This window comes from Triturus cristatus, chromosome 2_2 (assembly GCF_964204655.1).
Source record: "Triturus cristatus chromosome 2_2, aTriCri1.1, whole genome shotgun sequence".
NCBI lineage: Eukaryota > Metazoa > Chordata > Amphibia > Caudata > Salamandridae > Triturus > Triturus cristatus.
In genome coordinates this window covers 709,063,121-709,079,984 of record NC_140582.1, presented here as the reverse complement: position 1 = coordinate 709,079,984, position 16,864 = coordinate 709,063,121, and the positions used below count along the sequence as shown (strand labels likewise).

Sequence of the window (16,864 nt, the reverse complement as noted above, 5' to 3'; positions counted from 1 at the left end):
TCTATTAGTGCATCAAGACAAATAGTACCTAATTGATGAAGTGAGAAAAACGCCCGTCAAAGTAAGTGCTGGAGAAGCAAACCCTAAAATAAATGAAGCCATTGTGTCCTTCTGTGTCTGCTAGCAGCCCCGCCTCCTATGCAGCCCCGTCTCCTATGCAGCCCCGTCTCCTATGCTGCCCCGCCTCCTATGCTGCCCCGCCTCCTATGCTGCCCATCCGGTCTTACACAGCAAACCTATAATTTCAGGGAATGAAAAATGTCCAAAAACAGCTATGTACACATCAAACCCTCTGGTAGGTAGAGGCCCTGGGCCTGTCAGCATCTCTGCCTATAAGGTGTGATGACTGTCCTCTGCCATGCCTGCTGGGGTCAGCAGGGCTGGAGTCTCAGGGGCTGCTTCTAGGGATCCCCTCCCCCAAGCACTACACTGATCTACTCCCATATTCCACTACAGCTCCCCATTCTCTGGAAAGTTACCCTCACTCGCAGTTCCTGACACACACTGGCAGCCAATCAGACACCAGCAGTCTCCTGCATCAATCATGAAATCAAATACATGACCACTGCTTGCATTACTCTACTCTCACTTCCAGAAGGAGGTCTTTGCCAGCTTCCTCCCAGGCTTCATGGAGCTTGTCTTGTGCTCTGCCGGACAGTGCACGTGCTGCAGACACTTAGTTCCTTGCATGCACACTCACATGCTCGTTGTACGGAAGTGAACACGCTCGTTTTCTTTTCTCTCAGCAATAATTGCAAAGACATTTTACACATTTAAAACGGTGAACATGAACAAACTATTTGTTCTAACCTGACAGTCTGTAAGGAATACTGTTTCCTTTTTCCTAGTGCTTCAGAAAAATACTTTAACTGCTTTTTATAATGAAACGTACCTGCATTTTTGGAATAGGTGTGTGGACCAGTTGCTTTACCTATAACTAGTCATGCTTCGTTGAATGAGTGTCCAGCCAGGGTATATATACTGATGATGTGATGTTTTTTCGGTGCAGTAATGGCAGTGCAGACGTGGCAGGAGTGTACTATGAACGCGTAGACGTGGAAGGCCACCATAATGGACCCTGGTCTCAGCAGACAAAGGAAGCCACAAAGGTAGTGGACAACATGCTGCAAGACCTGATGAAACAAATCAAGGTAAGTCAAAGGACAAACGGATGCTACCAGTGACTTTATTCATGAATCGGGATTACTATAGTTCGCCTATCACTTGAACTTCGTGAGCAATTTGAGATCCCTTTTCTTATAGGTGTGAGCATGGTGGTTTTAGAGGGAACCATCCTGTAATAGAACAGACAGAGGTCTACCCTTGTATCTTGGTAAAAGAGTTCGAAATTGTGGTGCTCATAAATACTTTTATTTTGATTTGTTAAAATCATAAAAGGGTGGACCTTACCACCATGCAATAAACATCAACGTATTGAATCAGCGTAAAACAGCATAAAACATAAAATAAGCCTATTTGCAACGATGCTTGTTTGACGGCTTTGTTGGTGGTTTGTTTAAAAGCAGAATATGACATTTGTGAATGCCAAGCTTCTTCCTGATTTAGCGATAGAAGCGCTTGCCTAAGAGACTTGCATGTGGAATTGGTCTGCCTAGCCTGTTTTTCGACCTCTTCCCAACAGAGATGGACAAGCGTGTTATCCTCAGAGTCCCTCATGTGCCAGTAATATTTTGCCAAGACCCCTTTTCTGGCCGGTATCTGGTTTGTTAATCCGTATTCCAGGTGTATTTGCACTTGGGAAATATGTCGCGGAATTGAGAAGAGTTTTTTAAACAATCTTGATTGGGCAAGATTTTGTGTTTTAGAGTTCTTGGTGGCCATCATTTCCGAGCCATATGTGATTGAAGACAGAAATTTTGCTGCTACAACCTTTAACAAGTGACCGGTTGAACTTCCGCTTAATTTTGTTTGTATGCGTTTGAAAGCAAATTGAAGTTGTTTTGATTTTGTGTTCCCAAGGTCTAAATGATGTTTATAGTTTAATTGGCGATCTAGTAGGATGCCCAAATATTTGTATTCATCCACCTGGGTTAGAGTACCAGAATTTGTCCTCGAAACAAATTTTAGTCGTTATTTACGAGTGCTGGAGAAGCATAGGACATTAGATTTTTTAAGGTTTATTGTTTATTGTGCATTTGAGATGTACAACGTAAGTTGTGAGATCAGCCGTTGTAAACCAAGTGGAGTTTGTGAGAGAAGCAAAATATCATCCGCGTATTGCAGACTCGCTATGGGTGTTTGTACCAATTTCGGTGGGTCACCCTGGATTGTGCTTAGGTCGCTCTCTAGGTTGGCGGTGTAGATGTTAAATAGGCTAGGGGCCAGCACACATCCTTGCTTTAGCCCGTTAATTGTTGGAAATGTCTTTGTTAGGCGCCGACCATCCCCTTTTTGATTTGGACCCAGGTATGCGAATATAAGTTGATAATTGCTCCCAATAAATTGGGAGGCGCGCCCCAAGCTTTCATTTTAGCCCATAGTTTAGATCTTGGCACTTTACCAAAAGCAGCTTTGAGGTCTAGAAAGTATGTGTATAGGATGTTAGAGTTGTCAATTGCTTTCTTAGCTAGGAGAGTTAGTGCTAATAAGTTTGTTAGGGTGCCCATGCCGGCCCGGAATCTTGTTTGTGTCATTGGGATCAAGTTTTTGCTTCTGACCCAAGTCTCCAGATCTGCCAATAAGTTGGATGCGTAGATTTGGGCCTCAACGTCTATTAGGGCTATTAACCCATAGTTGTTAGGGTCTGAGCGTGTCCCCGATTTATGAATCGGTTGAAGGATGCTGCCCCTCCAGGAGTCAGGAATATTCCCGGTCCTTAAGCTGTTACAGAACAAGGGGGATAAGAGGCTAGACCAAAACGTAGGATCTTTCCTAAATAGAGCGTTGGGTAGGCCGTTTGGTCCGGGAGCCCCGTCCGCTCTCAGGGGATTTATAGGCCTCAGAACCTGCTTTGGAGTTATCTGCTCTGTTTCCCCTGTATGCTCCAGAATCACTGGCTTACTGCTTTCTTTGATTTGAAATAACTTTATTGGGGCAGAAGCTTCCTCCAGTACCAGACTTAGGGTAAGAGATGAATCTTTTTGCTTGTTGGGATTCCCAGCTTCTGGGGTTCTCGAACTGGGAGTTCGAAATGATGGCGCTGTACACAAGTCCCTAAAGCTTATGACCATCCACGTATATGGTACACAAGATACTACTACATCTTCTAAGAGGAAAGGGAGCAGGCCTGCCAAAGTGCAAAGAAAAACTTTCAAGAAATTGGAAATGGTTGGTTAAGCTGCACATTAACACACAGAAAATTGAGATCAAAGATGGATGCAAGGACTTACACTGCCTACTTATCCCCAACCCTTGCGCTTATGTTTTTCCAATTCCCCATATAATTAGACTAAAATAATTCTGTTGAATATTCCATTGTGTCATCATGATCACAAGGAAACTGTAAGAGGCAAGCAAAGTTAGTACTTGGTTCATCTGTCCCTTTAATAAACCAGCCCCCATCACTCTTGGCTGTTTCCTCCGCAGTACAAAAGAGCGAAGACATTATGAACCCCATTGTTACCCAAAGGCTGTCCTAGAGCCATTCCAGTCTCTGATCCTGGGAACCAGAAAGTCAGCTAGGATGCGAATAGCTAGGTCTTGCGTTCTTTTCTTTCATGCTGCGCTCTGACCTTCAGAAGTGTGGAATATATCTGTCTCTATCCTTCCAAAGGTTAATGAAGAACCGCCTTCGGTATCCTGCATCGGAACACTAAACCCTTAACTGGGTCCTTATGCTGAGATTCCCATGTTCCTCCACCTTGGCACCCACCAGGTTGCATGAACTCATTATGACACCATTACATTTGCAAACTCCCTCCAGGACTTTCTCTGTGTCTACTTTACATTGCTCTAGCACTCCAGTTCTGGCCTTCACTTTACAACGGTCCTTCTTGACTACTCTGACCCTCCCAGGCATGATTTCCTTCAACTGCTTTGACTGTCTGCTATGTTTTCTATCTTCACGGTCAAGTATGTGTGGTGCGCATCAGTGGATGTCAGGAGGGCTCTTTAACCAACCATGAGAGCCAGTTCCCCATGGAGGTTCTTTCACTTTCTGTTCATTATGCCCCTCATGTTGCGTACCCTTCTGTTGTACCGAATATGAATAACTCCTACCATCTTCTCACTCAGACATGTTTTCCTTTTAAGGTAACTGATCAGATTAGGCTTGGCCTCTCAGATCGCCATTGTATCGTTCATCTATGAGATACTGATGCTACCTACCTTGCTCAACACTCCAGGGTTGAGAACCGTGCTACTATAATTTTTTGGGGCAGAAAAAAATTGTTGCTTGATGTAAATGTCCACCACACTTGGTTCTGCCTTGTGTCCACCTCGCAGCCCATTAGGTGAAAGAGCATGGGAACATGAGTCTCGCCGAAGTTTCTGACTTGCATAGATCATGTTTGGGCCTTCCTCGTATGTAAGATGTCTTCTCAGGTTGATGGAGGAAGCCTAGGATGAGTTAATGGCTTTTTTGTTTAAACGATGCTCGAGAATATGGCCTGGCAAACTAGAATTCTTGTTATGACTTAAGCGCTGGCACGATGTAGGTAGTCCAACTCTTTGTAACTATTACTACAGCGTAGCCTTCTCAGATGTGTGTCTTTCCTGCCCAATGGCACCAAACAGTTTTTGGAATGGGGGTGCTGCCACGAACGTTAGGTCAGGGAAGTCAGAGGAGTTGTGAAAAATTAAAGGGTTACACAACGTGTAGCAAATGAGCCACGCCCATTCAGCAGGAGAGCTTTGGAAAATATTGACCCCAGTATATGACTAAAGCGTGGTGCACTAGGGTCCTGCCTTATACAAAGAGTACATTTTCCATTAATATGGCCACTAAAGTTGCATGAGTCATGCAGCTTAACTCCTAAACCCATACAGTGGACAAATGATAATGTGTTGAAATCTTGTTTCTGCTCCTAGCTATCGTTTGTACAACACACAAGTAAAGTGTCTTGATTCGCTTTGATCCCATTAAAATCTTTGTTTTCATCACACTTCAGAATTATTAAAAAAATATCAAAAAACGATGTGCCTCACTTGAACTTCTCCTGCTGCTGATGTATTTTGAAATGTTTGTTAGTTTATTTATAAGTATTTACATTTTGTTGTGTTGGAAAACATTTGACACCCTGCAGCCTTCCCCTTTATACTTCTTGTGAGGCAGCAGGATTCTCACGTGGTTGGTTCACACAACAAAATGCCTTCACTTTGCAATCGAAGAAAGGAGGTCACCAGTCTCCATGTTAATTAAGCATCAAACCTAGCCTGCCACTCGACCACTGTCTTTGACCTCACAACAAATGTGAAAAGGGAATACAAAATGTAAAATTCGATGTATTACTTACTTCCCTTCTGAACTCCTGCAAGGTTATCTTGGGCACGCTGCAGCACCCTCCCCCCATGCCCCCCCCCCCCGCTGCTCCCGGCGTTCCTGTTGCTGCCTACAAAGGCACACAAGCCTCCAGCCGGCCCTTCAGGCATGCGGCGCTCCCAAGTGTTTGCCATGTAAATATATAACAATGATTTAGGCACAGAGAAAGAAAGGAGGGAGAGTCGGGAGACGGGCCGTTGAAACCGGATATCCTGCCTTATGCTTTAAGAATACCACAAGAAAGTTTATCTAAAGTTTACAATGGCACATGCACTTCTATGTCAAGTTGGCAGAAGGTTCACCTTTCACCCAACCTCCTTTGGGAAGGTTTTAGACAGTGTCTGGCATTCGCCAACTGTGCTGTATTTATGACTTTTTGTACAGTACAAATGAATGATGTTATGGTTAAACAGTCCAGACTAGGGTGACTGAAGCCGCCATTGATGTGAAACCCATACAGAAGAGGAATTTGAGATCATTTCCTTAAGCGAGAACAGAAGTACAGATCTAGATCTGAGCTCTTTAAACATGTCATTCATTCATTCTCACCTATACACTGAAGCAAGTAGAGATGAACATTACAAAGTCAGTCGGTCTGACTATTTGTTAAAGGAAACATTTACTGAGAGCTGGGCGAATCAGCTGCCTCAAAATGAAAATTTAATATGGAAGCGGTATCTTGGGCATCAAGAATATGGTATGAAAGCTGGGAGTAGGGACTGCTTTGTTAAACACACCATTGGCATAGTTAGGCTCTACCATGGAGGAAAAGTGTTTTGAAAAGGGTAATTAAAAGTATTTATTTCCTTATTCATTAAAATCTTACAATAAGGAATGAGATCATAAAACTCATGCATACCACCATTGAAACAAAAGATAGCTTTGCAGTTGACCACACAATTAGGTTAGTTTAAAAGAAGAAGAAAAGAAAAAGAACAAAAAAGCATCATTAGATTAAGTTTGTGTTCTTTATGTCATTTAAGTTCATAATTTACAACAAAATATTGCATGATAGATACATTTAAAAAAGGTTGGTATTTCCTTTGCAACTTTATGAAAGCCTATATATGCATATATCTTTACTTTAACAGAAACACTGTAAATCCAGCAATATGTTATCCCAACACCGAAGTAAAGCATATCAGTGCACAAGGCCAATTATATAATAACACTATGGGGTCGATTTCGATCTCGCCAGGAAAGGCTCAGAGCGGCATTCGATTTGGTGGAATCTGATTCGGAAGCCTTGTTTCCGACTGAATCAGTCACCTTTCCGGATGACCGAGTACGATGCAAGGAAGCTGTCCGGACTGTCCCAATCGGTTCCGAATGGGATTCAGGCAGCCCGAGTCGTTCGAAGCCGAATCGTACAGCCCAATGGAGACTGTTTCCGAATGAGCGAGTACGATGACCGATTTGGACCGCCCGAGACGAAACTGCTGTGGGAATCAGACTTTGGGGGCTCGTAGCATCCCCCCTGTCACCCGTAGGCCTCCGATGGGGTCTGTGGGGGTACCCAAGGGGCCCACCTTCCCAACCATGCACAGTGTGGCAGGCACCATGGGGTGTCCGCCACAGGGTGCAAGGTTTTCCCCACCCACCCCTTTTTAGGTCTCGCCTGAGCAGAGCATGCACTGCTCTGCGAGACATTTAGTAAGTGGGTTTTCAAAGTGCTACCAACCAGCTTTTGCTGGCCTAAAGCTTGCGTTCACGCGAGCATGAACGTGCACAGCGGCCAGCTTTCAGCGCCCGAGGCACAATCTGGAGCGTGATTACTTCACTTTTGGCGCTGCTGCGCGCGCACCACTTGCGTGTTTACCGGCACGCGCACCCCTGCTTTCACTTTTGCAGTCTTTTTTTTTTTTTTTAACTTCTCGCTCTTCAAATGCAAAGCACCTTGAAGAGATCTTGTTATTTTTCATTTTGAGCGCTCACATAGTCACACTTGGCTCTAGGAGTAGCTCACCTTCTATCCAACGTGTAGTGCCTAAGAATAGTTCACTTCCCGCTGCTGTGGTATGTAAGTGTTTTCACAGTTGCAAGAGGAGTTGAAAATGCTAAGTGTGGCCTCCTCTTGAAAACAGTGACCAATGAAATCTGTACCCGTTTCACTCTACCAATGTGAATAACTGAGCTCAACCTGTGCACATATTTACCACCGGCTTTAGTCTGACAGACTAGCTCATAACACACACAAATATCATGTCTAAAATGGGCACTTATACACTTTGCACAATATAGACCATGTGTTTTTTTTGCCAGACTTAATCGGCTACATAAAGTCGCCCAACATACCTTGCTCATTTTTTGAGCCAGGGTGCTTTGCGTCGTTTATCTACCTGCAGATTTAAATGTGGCCTTATTCTGTTCTCACCATCGCGTGATTTTCCTCCTCTTCAAACAGTCTGCAATATGTAAGACCACACACACCTTGGAGGGTCCCTCTAGAATAGTTGAGACACTCAGAAGTAGTGGCACTTCAGCAAGATTACAACGCTTGACAGTCACAATGTATAAGTAAAGCACATGCAACAGTAAGAATGATGCAACTGTTTAAACTAACTCCAATGGGAATTAACATTTTAGCTCGTCTTTTGTAGATTAAACCTTTAACCTACTTTTCCCCCCTTAAAGGTGCAGTTTAGCTATAACCACTTTTCCACGTGCTCGCTGCAGGAGACAACTAGCAACGAGGAGATGACGAGTTATTCCCCTTTAGGACCTGTGAAAGTCAGATTCAAGAGTTAAAGCTGCTTGGGATGCATCACACTCATCAGGGCTTTAAGTCGGGTGAAAAAACTGGGGGGTCTCTCAAAGGGGTGTGGCCGATGTAATTAAGGGCGTGGCTTAAAAAATTGTAAGCTTTAAATCTGTGCTTAGCATAGTGCACTGCCCGACTTGTATTTTGCTGTTTCTGTCATTTCATCTAGATATATGATACAGGTAACATCATACCTACAAGAAGTTAGGACAATTGGCTTTGTCAATGGTTGTTAGTTGCATAAGATAAATAAGCAGCAACTATGGCTTGTTGTATATGATATTGAAAAAGCTTCCACTTAAAGCCCGGATGACACCAGGACAATGTTGCTGCTCCTGAGTTTCAAAAAGAGAAGGAAATCCAGAGAGAAAATGAGACTCTACAAGGCTCACCTGGCATGACGTCATGCCGTAACTTTTCCACTAGTGAGAAGTGTGATTAGTGTGAGCACGCGCACATCAATGTGCCTGCTGTCACTGCAGTCTGGGAAAAAAAGGACCGCATGTGCCAGGGCGCAAAACAGAACCCGATAGAGACCCGTTTCGAGGCCTCATTTAAACAAGCATTGGCATAGCCAATAGGTCTCACTTTTGGGACCTTATAAGTATTTAGTTATGCAGCACACTATTCTTGGTGCAACAACATCAACTGTTGCATGGCTAAACACTTACAAGGTCCCAAAAGCGAGACCTATTGGCTTTGCCAATGCTTGTTTCAATAGGAGCCTTTGTTCTCGTCCAGAGCACAGACTCCCATTGAAGTCCATTGGAGTCCGACAGAACCGAGACCTTAAGCATCTGAACACATCGTAATCAGTCAGTAGGACTCCCTGAATATGAATCGATCGGAAAGCATTCCTAACCCGATTCGGTGGGAATGCTTTCCTGACAAGATCGTAATCGGCTCCATGTCTTTATGACAGGCTCAGGCATCCAAACAGCAATAATTTCCTGTACAAAAAAAGACAGAAACCAGCAATTAAAAGTTAATTTTGTTAGCAAAGTCAATAGATCAACAAACATTGTCTCAATAACAAGCTACATATCAAGCTGCATATGCAGTGTAATAAAAAGACTATTGATGACACATCACTAAAATGGGAATGTCTAACCACCCACGAAATGCTGTGCAATGGCCTTGATGGACTGCCTATACAAACCGTGGCAAACTATGAAAAACAGATCAAAGCTAGTGCCTGAAAGGGGCTGTACTGAAGCCTGTGATGTATATACAACTGCAGCTCTTTGATGGGGACCTCTTTGTAAGTTATCTTCTGCAGGAAGGTGTAATGGCCATCAGCTCACTGCTGTCCTTTCACTGAAAATATCAGAAAGTGCAACATTCACAAGTAACGGTACAGCATAACATGGGTCACTGAACATAGGTTTTCACATGACAAATGTATCTGGAACTTGATCACTAAGTAAGACGTACATTTTGACATGAGATATGAAATTAAGTTGAGGCAAAAGAAGTGTTTGATTCAAAGTGGTGTTACTTAACTGTGCTAGATTCAATGAAGTTAGCTATTGCTCTGTGCGTAATGTGTCTACTGCATAATTGTTCCTAGCCAGAGGGTCGTACATCCATATCCTAGGGAATGTACCTCAGAGTTGGTCTCTTCCGTGCCTGTATTTGGGGACAGATGGAGAGGTGGTTTGCTAGACATTAGTGAATGGCTGTACTCAGACAATAACCTTAGCTTCTACGGAATACTCAACACTGCCCTCTGCTGGCCAACTAGCTGTGATGCTTTCAGTGCTGTGCTCTCCATTGTACTTGCTCTCTTTGTGATGGAAGATTGCAGAGCTGCTGCCCGCGCGTTTCCTGTGTTGTATTATGGAAGACTGGGAAAATATTTCCATTAAGTAAAACCCTTTGGCTTTGTCAATCATTGTTTAGTACAGTGCAGTACTATTTTAGTTCCTATGAAGCGTGTAGCAGGTGGTGCAACATCTCCACAGAGATCAGAGTTTAAGATCAGCCTGCACTAACCCCAAAGGAAGACTGGCTGAGTGCCACGATACACTTATTTTTGGACTCTTCATGCAGCACACACAATTTTTTTATAGGACCTTATTTATTATTCCCATGTAGTTTGGTTTGTCTGGTCTACCTTTCGCCCTCTGTCACTTTCATGTTTTATTTTAGTTACATCCCACTCTGACTCATGACATTTGATGCTATAATATTTCAGTTCTTTTGCCTACTTTGCTTTGGCTTTCCTTTCTTTTCTGAGCAGTTGCAATACACAGCATGGAGGACACTGGGCTACACTTTTCATATTCTGTTTGCAACAACACGGTCTAGCGCTCTATGGCCTGGGTACAGACCTCGCCTTTGGGTCTTCCCGACCATAGAAGCTTCCAGGATCTGTCTGTTTTAGACATGATGGTGATAGATGATGGGGCGGATGCTCTTGTGGAAAACATTACTTGCTGGTAGCGTGCCTTGTATTTTTGGCCTTTTTTCATTAGTTTCCTTGTAGTTTATTTATTTATCTATGCATTTTTATATATAGCGCAAACTTTACCTAGAAGTGTCAGAGTGCTTTACAATAGAACAAAGTAAATTACCGAAGGAATGAGAGTAGCATGGAAGTAGGTGCAACTACTTCTAGGTACTCATGGCGAAAGTTACATAATAACAAGATACATTCAAGAGTATAAGAGACGAAAAGGTTGTGCGAGAATGGTGATTCAAGTACAGAATATATCTTTACAAAAATTGAGCACTCATGAGTGTCATGTGGCAGTCAGGGTCATGACCTGGGATGAAGTGATATAATCATTGAAGTGTCTTTGGGAGAGAAGAGTTTTAAGCTCTGTTTTGATAGTCAGGAGGCGGTGGTCCAAATGATTGGAGGTATCGAGTTCCAAATTCTAGTCTCATTGCCTGAGAAGGATCGTGCCACTACTCTTTCCTTTTTGAAAACTGGAGGTTTGGGCAAAACAATTTGAGCATTGAGAGAAGGTCTAGAGGCGCCTGATATCTTGAGTTTGCTGGCCAGGTAGCGAGGGGTGGAGCTGTGTAAGGCTTTTTAGGTGATTCAGTCAGTCTTGCACATTGACCTAGCTTTAATGGGAAGCCAGCGTAGAGAAATCAGTATGGGTGTATTATGATCATTTTTTTTGGCCCAATAGATGAAGCCTATCACTGAATGGAGGATGGATTTTAGAGGGGATTGGTGCAATTTGGGGAGGCCAGCAAGGAGAGAGCTGCAGTAGTCCAGTCTGGAGAGAATCAAAGATTGGACAAGAGTTTTCAGGTCTTGCTCGGGAATGAAGCACCAAATCCCCCAGAGAAGGCCCAGTTGGTAGCATGTGTTCTTGGCCATGGTGTTGATTTGGGAATGTAAGTTGAGTCTTTTGGGGGAGTGGAGGTCTTCAGAGTGTCACAATCACTCCTGTTAGCTTCACTCTGTGACCCCTGACCCTGCTTGCAGACCAGGTCGCTCCCCTGCTGCCGCACAGCTCCACCTGTGTGCCAGCGCCTCCCTCGCTGCCGCTGCTCCTCCTCCGTGAGTTCGATACTGCTGTCTGTTGTGCCCCTTCTGATTTAGTGCCTGCCTTGTCATTCTGTACTGTACTGTTGCCCCTTTGATTCAGAGCGTGTTTTTCTTTTTGTGTTTTTGTACTGTACTGTTGCCCTCGCTTCCAGCTCGTTCCCCTCTTCTCTTCTGTTTCCCCTCAGCCTGTTTCCCGCCGCTGCTCCCCTTGCAGCCCCGCCCCCTTGCCGCTCCACTCCCGCCGCCCAGCTGCTCCTCCCTCCCTCCCCGCCTTAAATGGCAGCCGCTGCACGACAGCAGGAGTGACCCTTGACCCTGCTTGCAGGCCAGGTTGCTCCCCTGCTGCCGCACAGCTCCACCTGTGTGCCAGCGCCTCCCTCGCTGCTCCTCCTCCGTGAGTCCGATACTGCTGTCTGTTGTGCCCCATCTGATTTAGTGCCTGCCTTGTGATTCTGTACTGTAATGTTGCACCTTTGATTCAATGCGTGTTTTTCTTTTTGTGCTTCTGTACTGTACTGTTACCCTCGCTTCCAGCTCGTTCCCCCGCCTCCCCCCTCTTCTCTTCTGTTTCCCCTCAGCCCGTTTCCCGCCGCTGCTCCCCTGTGGTCCCGCCCCCTTGCCGCCCTGCTTCCGCCTCCCAGCTGCTCCTCCCTCCCTCCCGCCTTAAATGGCGGCCGCTGTGCGGCCGCGCGCAGCGGGCATGCCGCTGGCACCAGAGGCAAGCCCGTCTGCGCCTGTCCGCACCAGAAACCCTGGACCCCGCGCACACCATGATGCCAGACTCCGATACGACGCCAGCACTCTCCTCGCACTCAACACCGGCCGTGACAACTGCTGCTTCCAGGCCGCCCCGAAGCACACCCATTTACCTTTCTCTTGCCACATCTGCAACTTCACATGCAACAGAACCACCAAACCTCCAAGGACCGGACCCAACCACCTTCGCTGCATCCTCCTCAACACCCGCTCCGCACGCAAACACGCCGTCGAGCTCTGGGACCTGCTCGACACGTCCGCCCCAGACATTGCCTTCCTGACCAAGACTTGGTGGGACGACTCCTCGGCGCCCGACATCGCCATAGCCATCCCGGACGGCAACAAGATCACCCGCAGGGATCGCGCCAATGGAATTGGAGGAGGTCTAGCCATCGTCCATAAATCCACCCTCCAGTGCTACACCCACGCAGACGACACCCTCAACACCGCCAAACACCTGCACTTCCGGATCCACATCGACACCAACACCACCCTCAGAGGAACACTCGTCTACAGACCCTCCCGGACCCCGAGCTCAGTTCTGCCACTCCATCGCCGACCTCGCCAGCACCTACGCACTCGCCTCCACGGACTACATCCTCCTCCGGGACCTGAACTTCCACCTCGAGAACAACAACGACGCCAACTCCACCACCCTCATTGACAACCTCACCAACCTCAGCCTCAGACAACTCGTCACCGCACCCAGCCACGCCGCCGGCCACACCCTTGACCCGTCTTCGCCACAAGCACCCACGTTGCCTTCAACCACACCACTGAACTCCACTGGACCGACCACCGCTGCATCCATTTCACCTTCCAGAAACCAACCACGCACCACCGCACCCAACAGCTGCCCCGCCGCTGCTGGAGCAAAGCCACCGAAGACCAGCTGACCTCCACCTCCACCCTCGCCCAGAACCCTCCCACCAACCCCACAGACCCAGACGCTGCTGCCAGCAACCTCAGACAGTGGATCGACGACTGCGCCAACACTCTCGCCCCGCTCAAGAAACCCTCCAACAACCACACCAGCAAGAATGCCAAATGGTTTACCGAGTAGCTCCAGACCTCCAAACGCACATGCCGGAAACTGGAGAAGAAATGGCTCCACGAACGTACACCGGACAGCCACGCAGCCCACAAGGACGCCATCCGCAGACATCACCACCTCATCAGAACAGCCAAGAGCTCCTCCTTCAAAGCCCGCCTGGACAACAACGCACACGACAGCAAAGAGCTATTCAACATAGTGAATGAACTCTCCAACCCCAGCGCCAACACCAACGACATCCCGCCCTCACAAGATCTGTGTGACTCACTGGCCACCTTCTTCCACCGCAAGATAGCCAACATCCGCGACCGCTTCAACACCACTACCGCCCTGACAATGCCAGACTCCAATACCCCCTCGCACACCACCAGCACCAACCAGCTGAGCTTCTGGTCCAACATCAACGATGACGAGACGCGCACGGCCATGAACTCCATCCACTCAGGATCACCATCGGACCCCTGCCTACACCACGTATTCAACAAAGCGGACGCAACCATCGCACCCCAACTACAGAAGGTCATCAACATCTCCTTCGAAACAGCGACATTCCCGGAAAGCTGGAAGCACGCCGAAATCAACGCCCTCCTCAAGAAGCCCAAGGCGGACCCCAAGGACCTCAAGAACGTCCGGCCCATCTCCCTGCTCCCCTTCCCGGCGAAGGTCATCGAGAAAATCGCCAACATGCAACTGACCCGCCACCTCGAGGACAACAACATCTTAGACCCGTCCCGGTCCGGATTCAGATGAAACCACAGCACCGAGACAGCCCTCATCGCCGCCACAGACGACATCAGGCGCCAACTTGACAACGGCGAGACATCAGCCCTCATCCTCCTGGACCTGTCAGCCACCTTCGACGCGGTCTGCCACCGCACACTAAAGACACGCCTCCAAGAAGCCGGAATCCGAGAGAAGGCCCTGGACTGGACCACGTCCTTCCTCTCCGGCAGAACGCAGAGAGTCCACCTCCCACCCTTCCAATCTGAAGCCACCGACATCATCTGCGGCGTACCCCAGGGCTCATCCCTCAGCCCGACCCTGTTCAACATCTACATGGCCCCCCTCTCACAAGTGGCCCGCCAGCACGACCTCAACATCATCTCCTATGCCGACGACACTCCGCTCATCCTCTCCCTCACCAAGGACCCGCACATCGCCAAAACCAACCTCCACGAGGGAATAAAGGCCGTCGCCGTGTGGATGAGGAGCAGCCGTCTAAAACTGAACTCGGACAAGACAGAGGTCCTCATCCTCGGCCCCACCCCCTCTGCCTGGGATGACTCCTGGTGGCCGACCACACTGGGAACAGCACTGACACCCACGGACCTCGCACGCAACCTAGGATTCATCCTCGACTCCTCCCTCTCCATGTCGAAGCAGGTCAACGCCATCTCCTCCTCCTGCTACAACACCCTCCGCATGCTGCGCAGGATCTACAAATGGATCCCGACCGAAACAAGAAGAACGGTGACCCAAGCCCTCGTCAGCAGCAGGCTGGACTACGGCAATGCGCTCTACTCAGGAATCCCTGTCAAACACCTACAACGACTACAACGCAACCAAAACACCTCCGCCAGACTGATCCTCAACATCCCTCGTCGCAGCCACATTACCCTCCACCTGAGAGACCTGCACTGGCTCCACGTCAACAAGAGGATCACCTTCAAGCTCCTCACCCATGCACACAAAGCACTCCTCAACACCGGACCAGCCTACCTGAACAGCAGACTCAGCTTCTACACCCCCACCCACCCGCCAGCTCCACTCCATCAGCCTCGCCCTCGCAGCCGTCCCCCGCATCCAACGAACAACCTCCGGCGGCAGATCCTTCTCCTTCCTCGCCGCCAAGACCTGGAACACCCTCCCTACCCACCTGCAAAAGACCCAAGACCTGCTCACCTTCAGAGGACTCCTCAAGACCTGGCTCTTCGAGCAGTAGCAGCACCCCCCTCCCCTCAGCGCCTTGAGACCCTCACAGGTAAGTAGTGTGCTTTACAAGTGACTGATTGATTGATTGATTGATTGATTGATTGTCCAGGATGGCACCTAGACATTTGGTGCTGTCAACAATAGTTGGTTGGTTTTTAAGAATGTTCAGATTATCCATCTATAAATGAACAGAAGGAGGAGAGTTTGAGTTAGAGAGAAGAAGAAATTCAGTTTTTGAGGGATCCAGAATCAGATGATAAGATGTCATCCAATCTTGGATGGAGTTGGCGGTGGTGTTGAGGAATGAAATGTTGTGTGCGGAGGACACCTTTAGGTAGAGTTGAGTGCCATCAGCATAGAGGTGATAATGGATCCTGGAATTTTTTCAGAAGGTTTTCCAGCAGTTCCATGTAAAGATTGAGGAGGGTGGGTGCAAGGATCGAACCTTGAGGGACGCCTTGATCTATAGCCTTTGATGTAGAGAGGCAGTTTGCTATTTTGATCAACTGAGATCTACCCGAGAAGTAGGATTCAAACCATTTCAGCACTGTGCCTTTAAAACCCATTCTTTGTTTTAATGTGTTCAGAAGAGTTTTATAGTTAACAGTGTCAAAGGCAGCAGATGGGCCCTGAAGGATCAGGAGACAGGAATTGCCTGAGTCGAGTACCCTCAGGGCATCATTGATAACTTGTAGCAGGCCTGTTTCAGTGCTGCAGCCTTGATTGAAGCCGGATTGGAATTCATCAAGATGGTTGTTGTCCTTAATATGTTGGGAAAGTTGCTCCGCTACACAACATTCAGTGATTTTAGCAAAGAATGGGAGGTTGGTGGTAGGGTGGAAGTTGTTAAGGTCCTTCACATCAGTAGAGGGTTTCTTTTGAAGTGGGGTAACCTGACCCGTTTTGAGGGCAACAGGAAGGGAGCCATGGGTGAAGAAGAGCTGGGTTGCTTGGGCCACCAGCCACACTCTGTCATTTTAATCTTTTATTTTAGTTACATCACGCTCTTGCATATCACTGTTCTATTATATTTCAGTTCTTCATGTTAGTTTGTCTTAACTTTGTTTTCTGTTGTCAGTAGTTTATGTACATAGCATGGGGGACACTGGGCTCGATTTTTAATCTTTTGCTCAGCAACTGGCATTCTGTTGCCTAGTGACAGACTCCTCCCCCTCATCTACAGCGACCTCCTGGATTGGCCTAGTGTAGATAAATGATAGCACATGTATGATGAGTCTAAGGCAAACTGGTCTGTATCCCTATACACACTGGTGGGGGAGAGGGCAGGTTACGCTGCTGGTTCAAGTTCCCTTCATTTCCTGGCAAGAAGGAGCCTCATTCTCTCCCTTCATCGTAGCACGCCCAGAATGAAATCTCTCACTTATCCTAAGGCACTTTGTATTACCATCTGAC

At 47.3% G+C, this 16,864-nt stretch overlaps 1 protein-coding gene across 1 annotated transcript in view; it reads left to right on the top strand.

Annotated features, from left to right (window-relative positions):
• Positions 1 to 16,864, top strand: part of ENPP6 (ectonucleotide pyrophosphatase/phosphodiesterase 6) — a 237,049-nt gene that overhangs the window by 111,759 nt on the left and 108,426 nt on the right. The window contains exon 4 of the mRNA XM_085641899.1: positions 1,010 to 1,151. Within this exon, the coding sequence (XP_085498025.1) occupies positions 1,010 to 1,151 (142 nt within the window). The remainder of the gene's footprint in view (positions 1 to 1,009; positions 1,152 to 16,864) is intronic.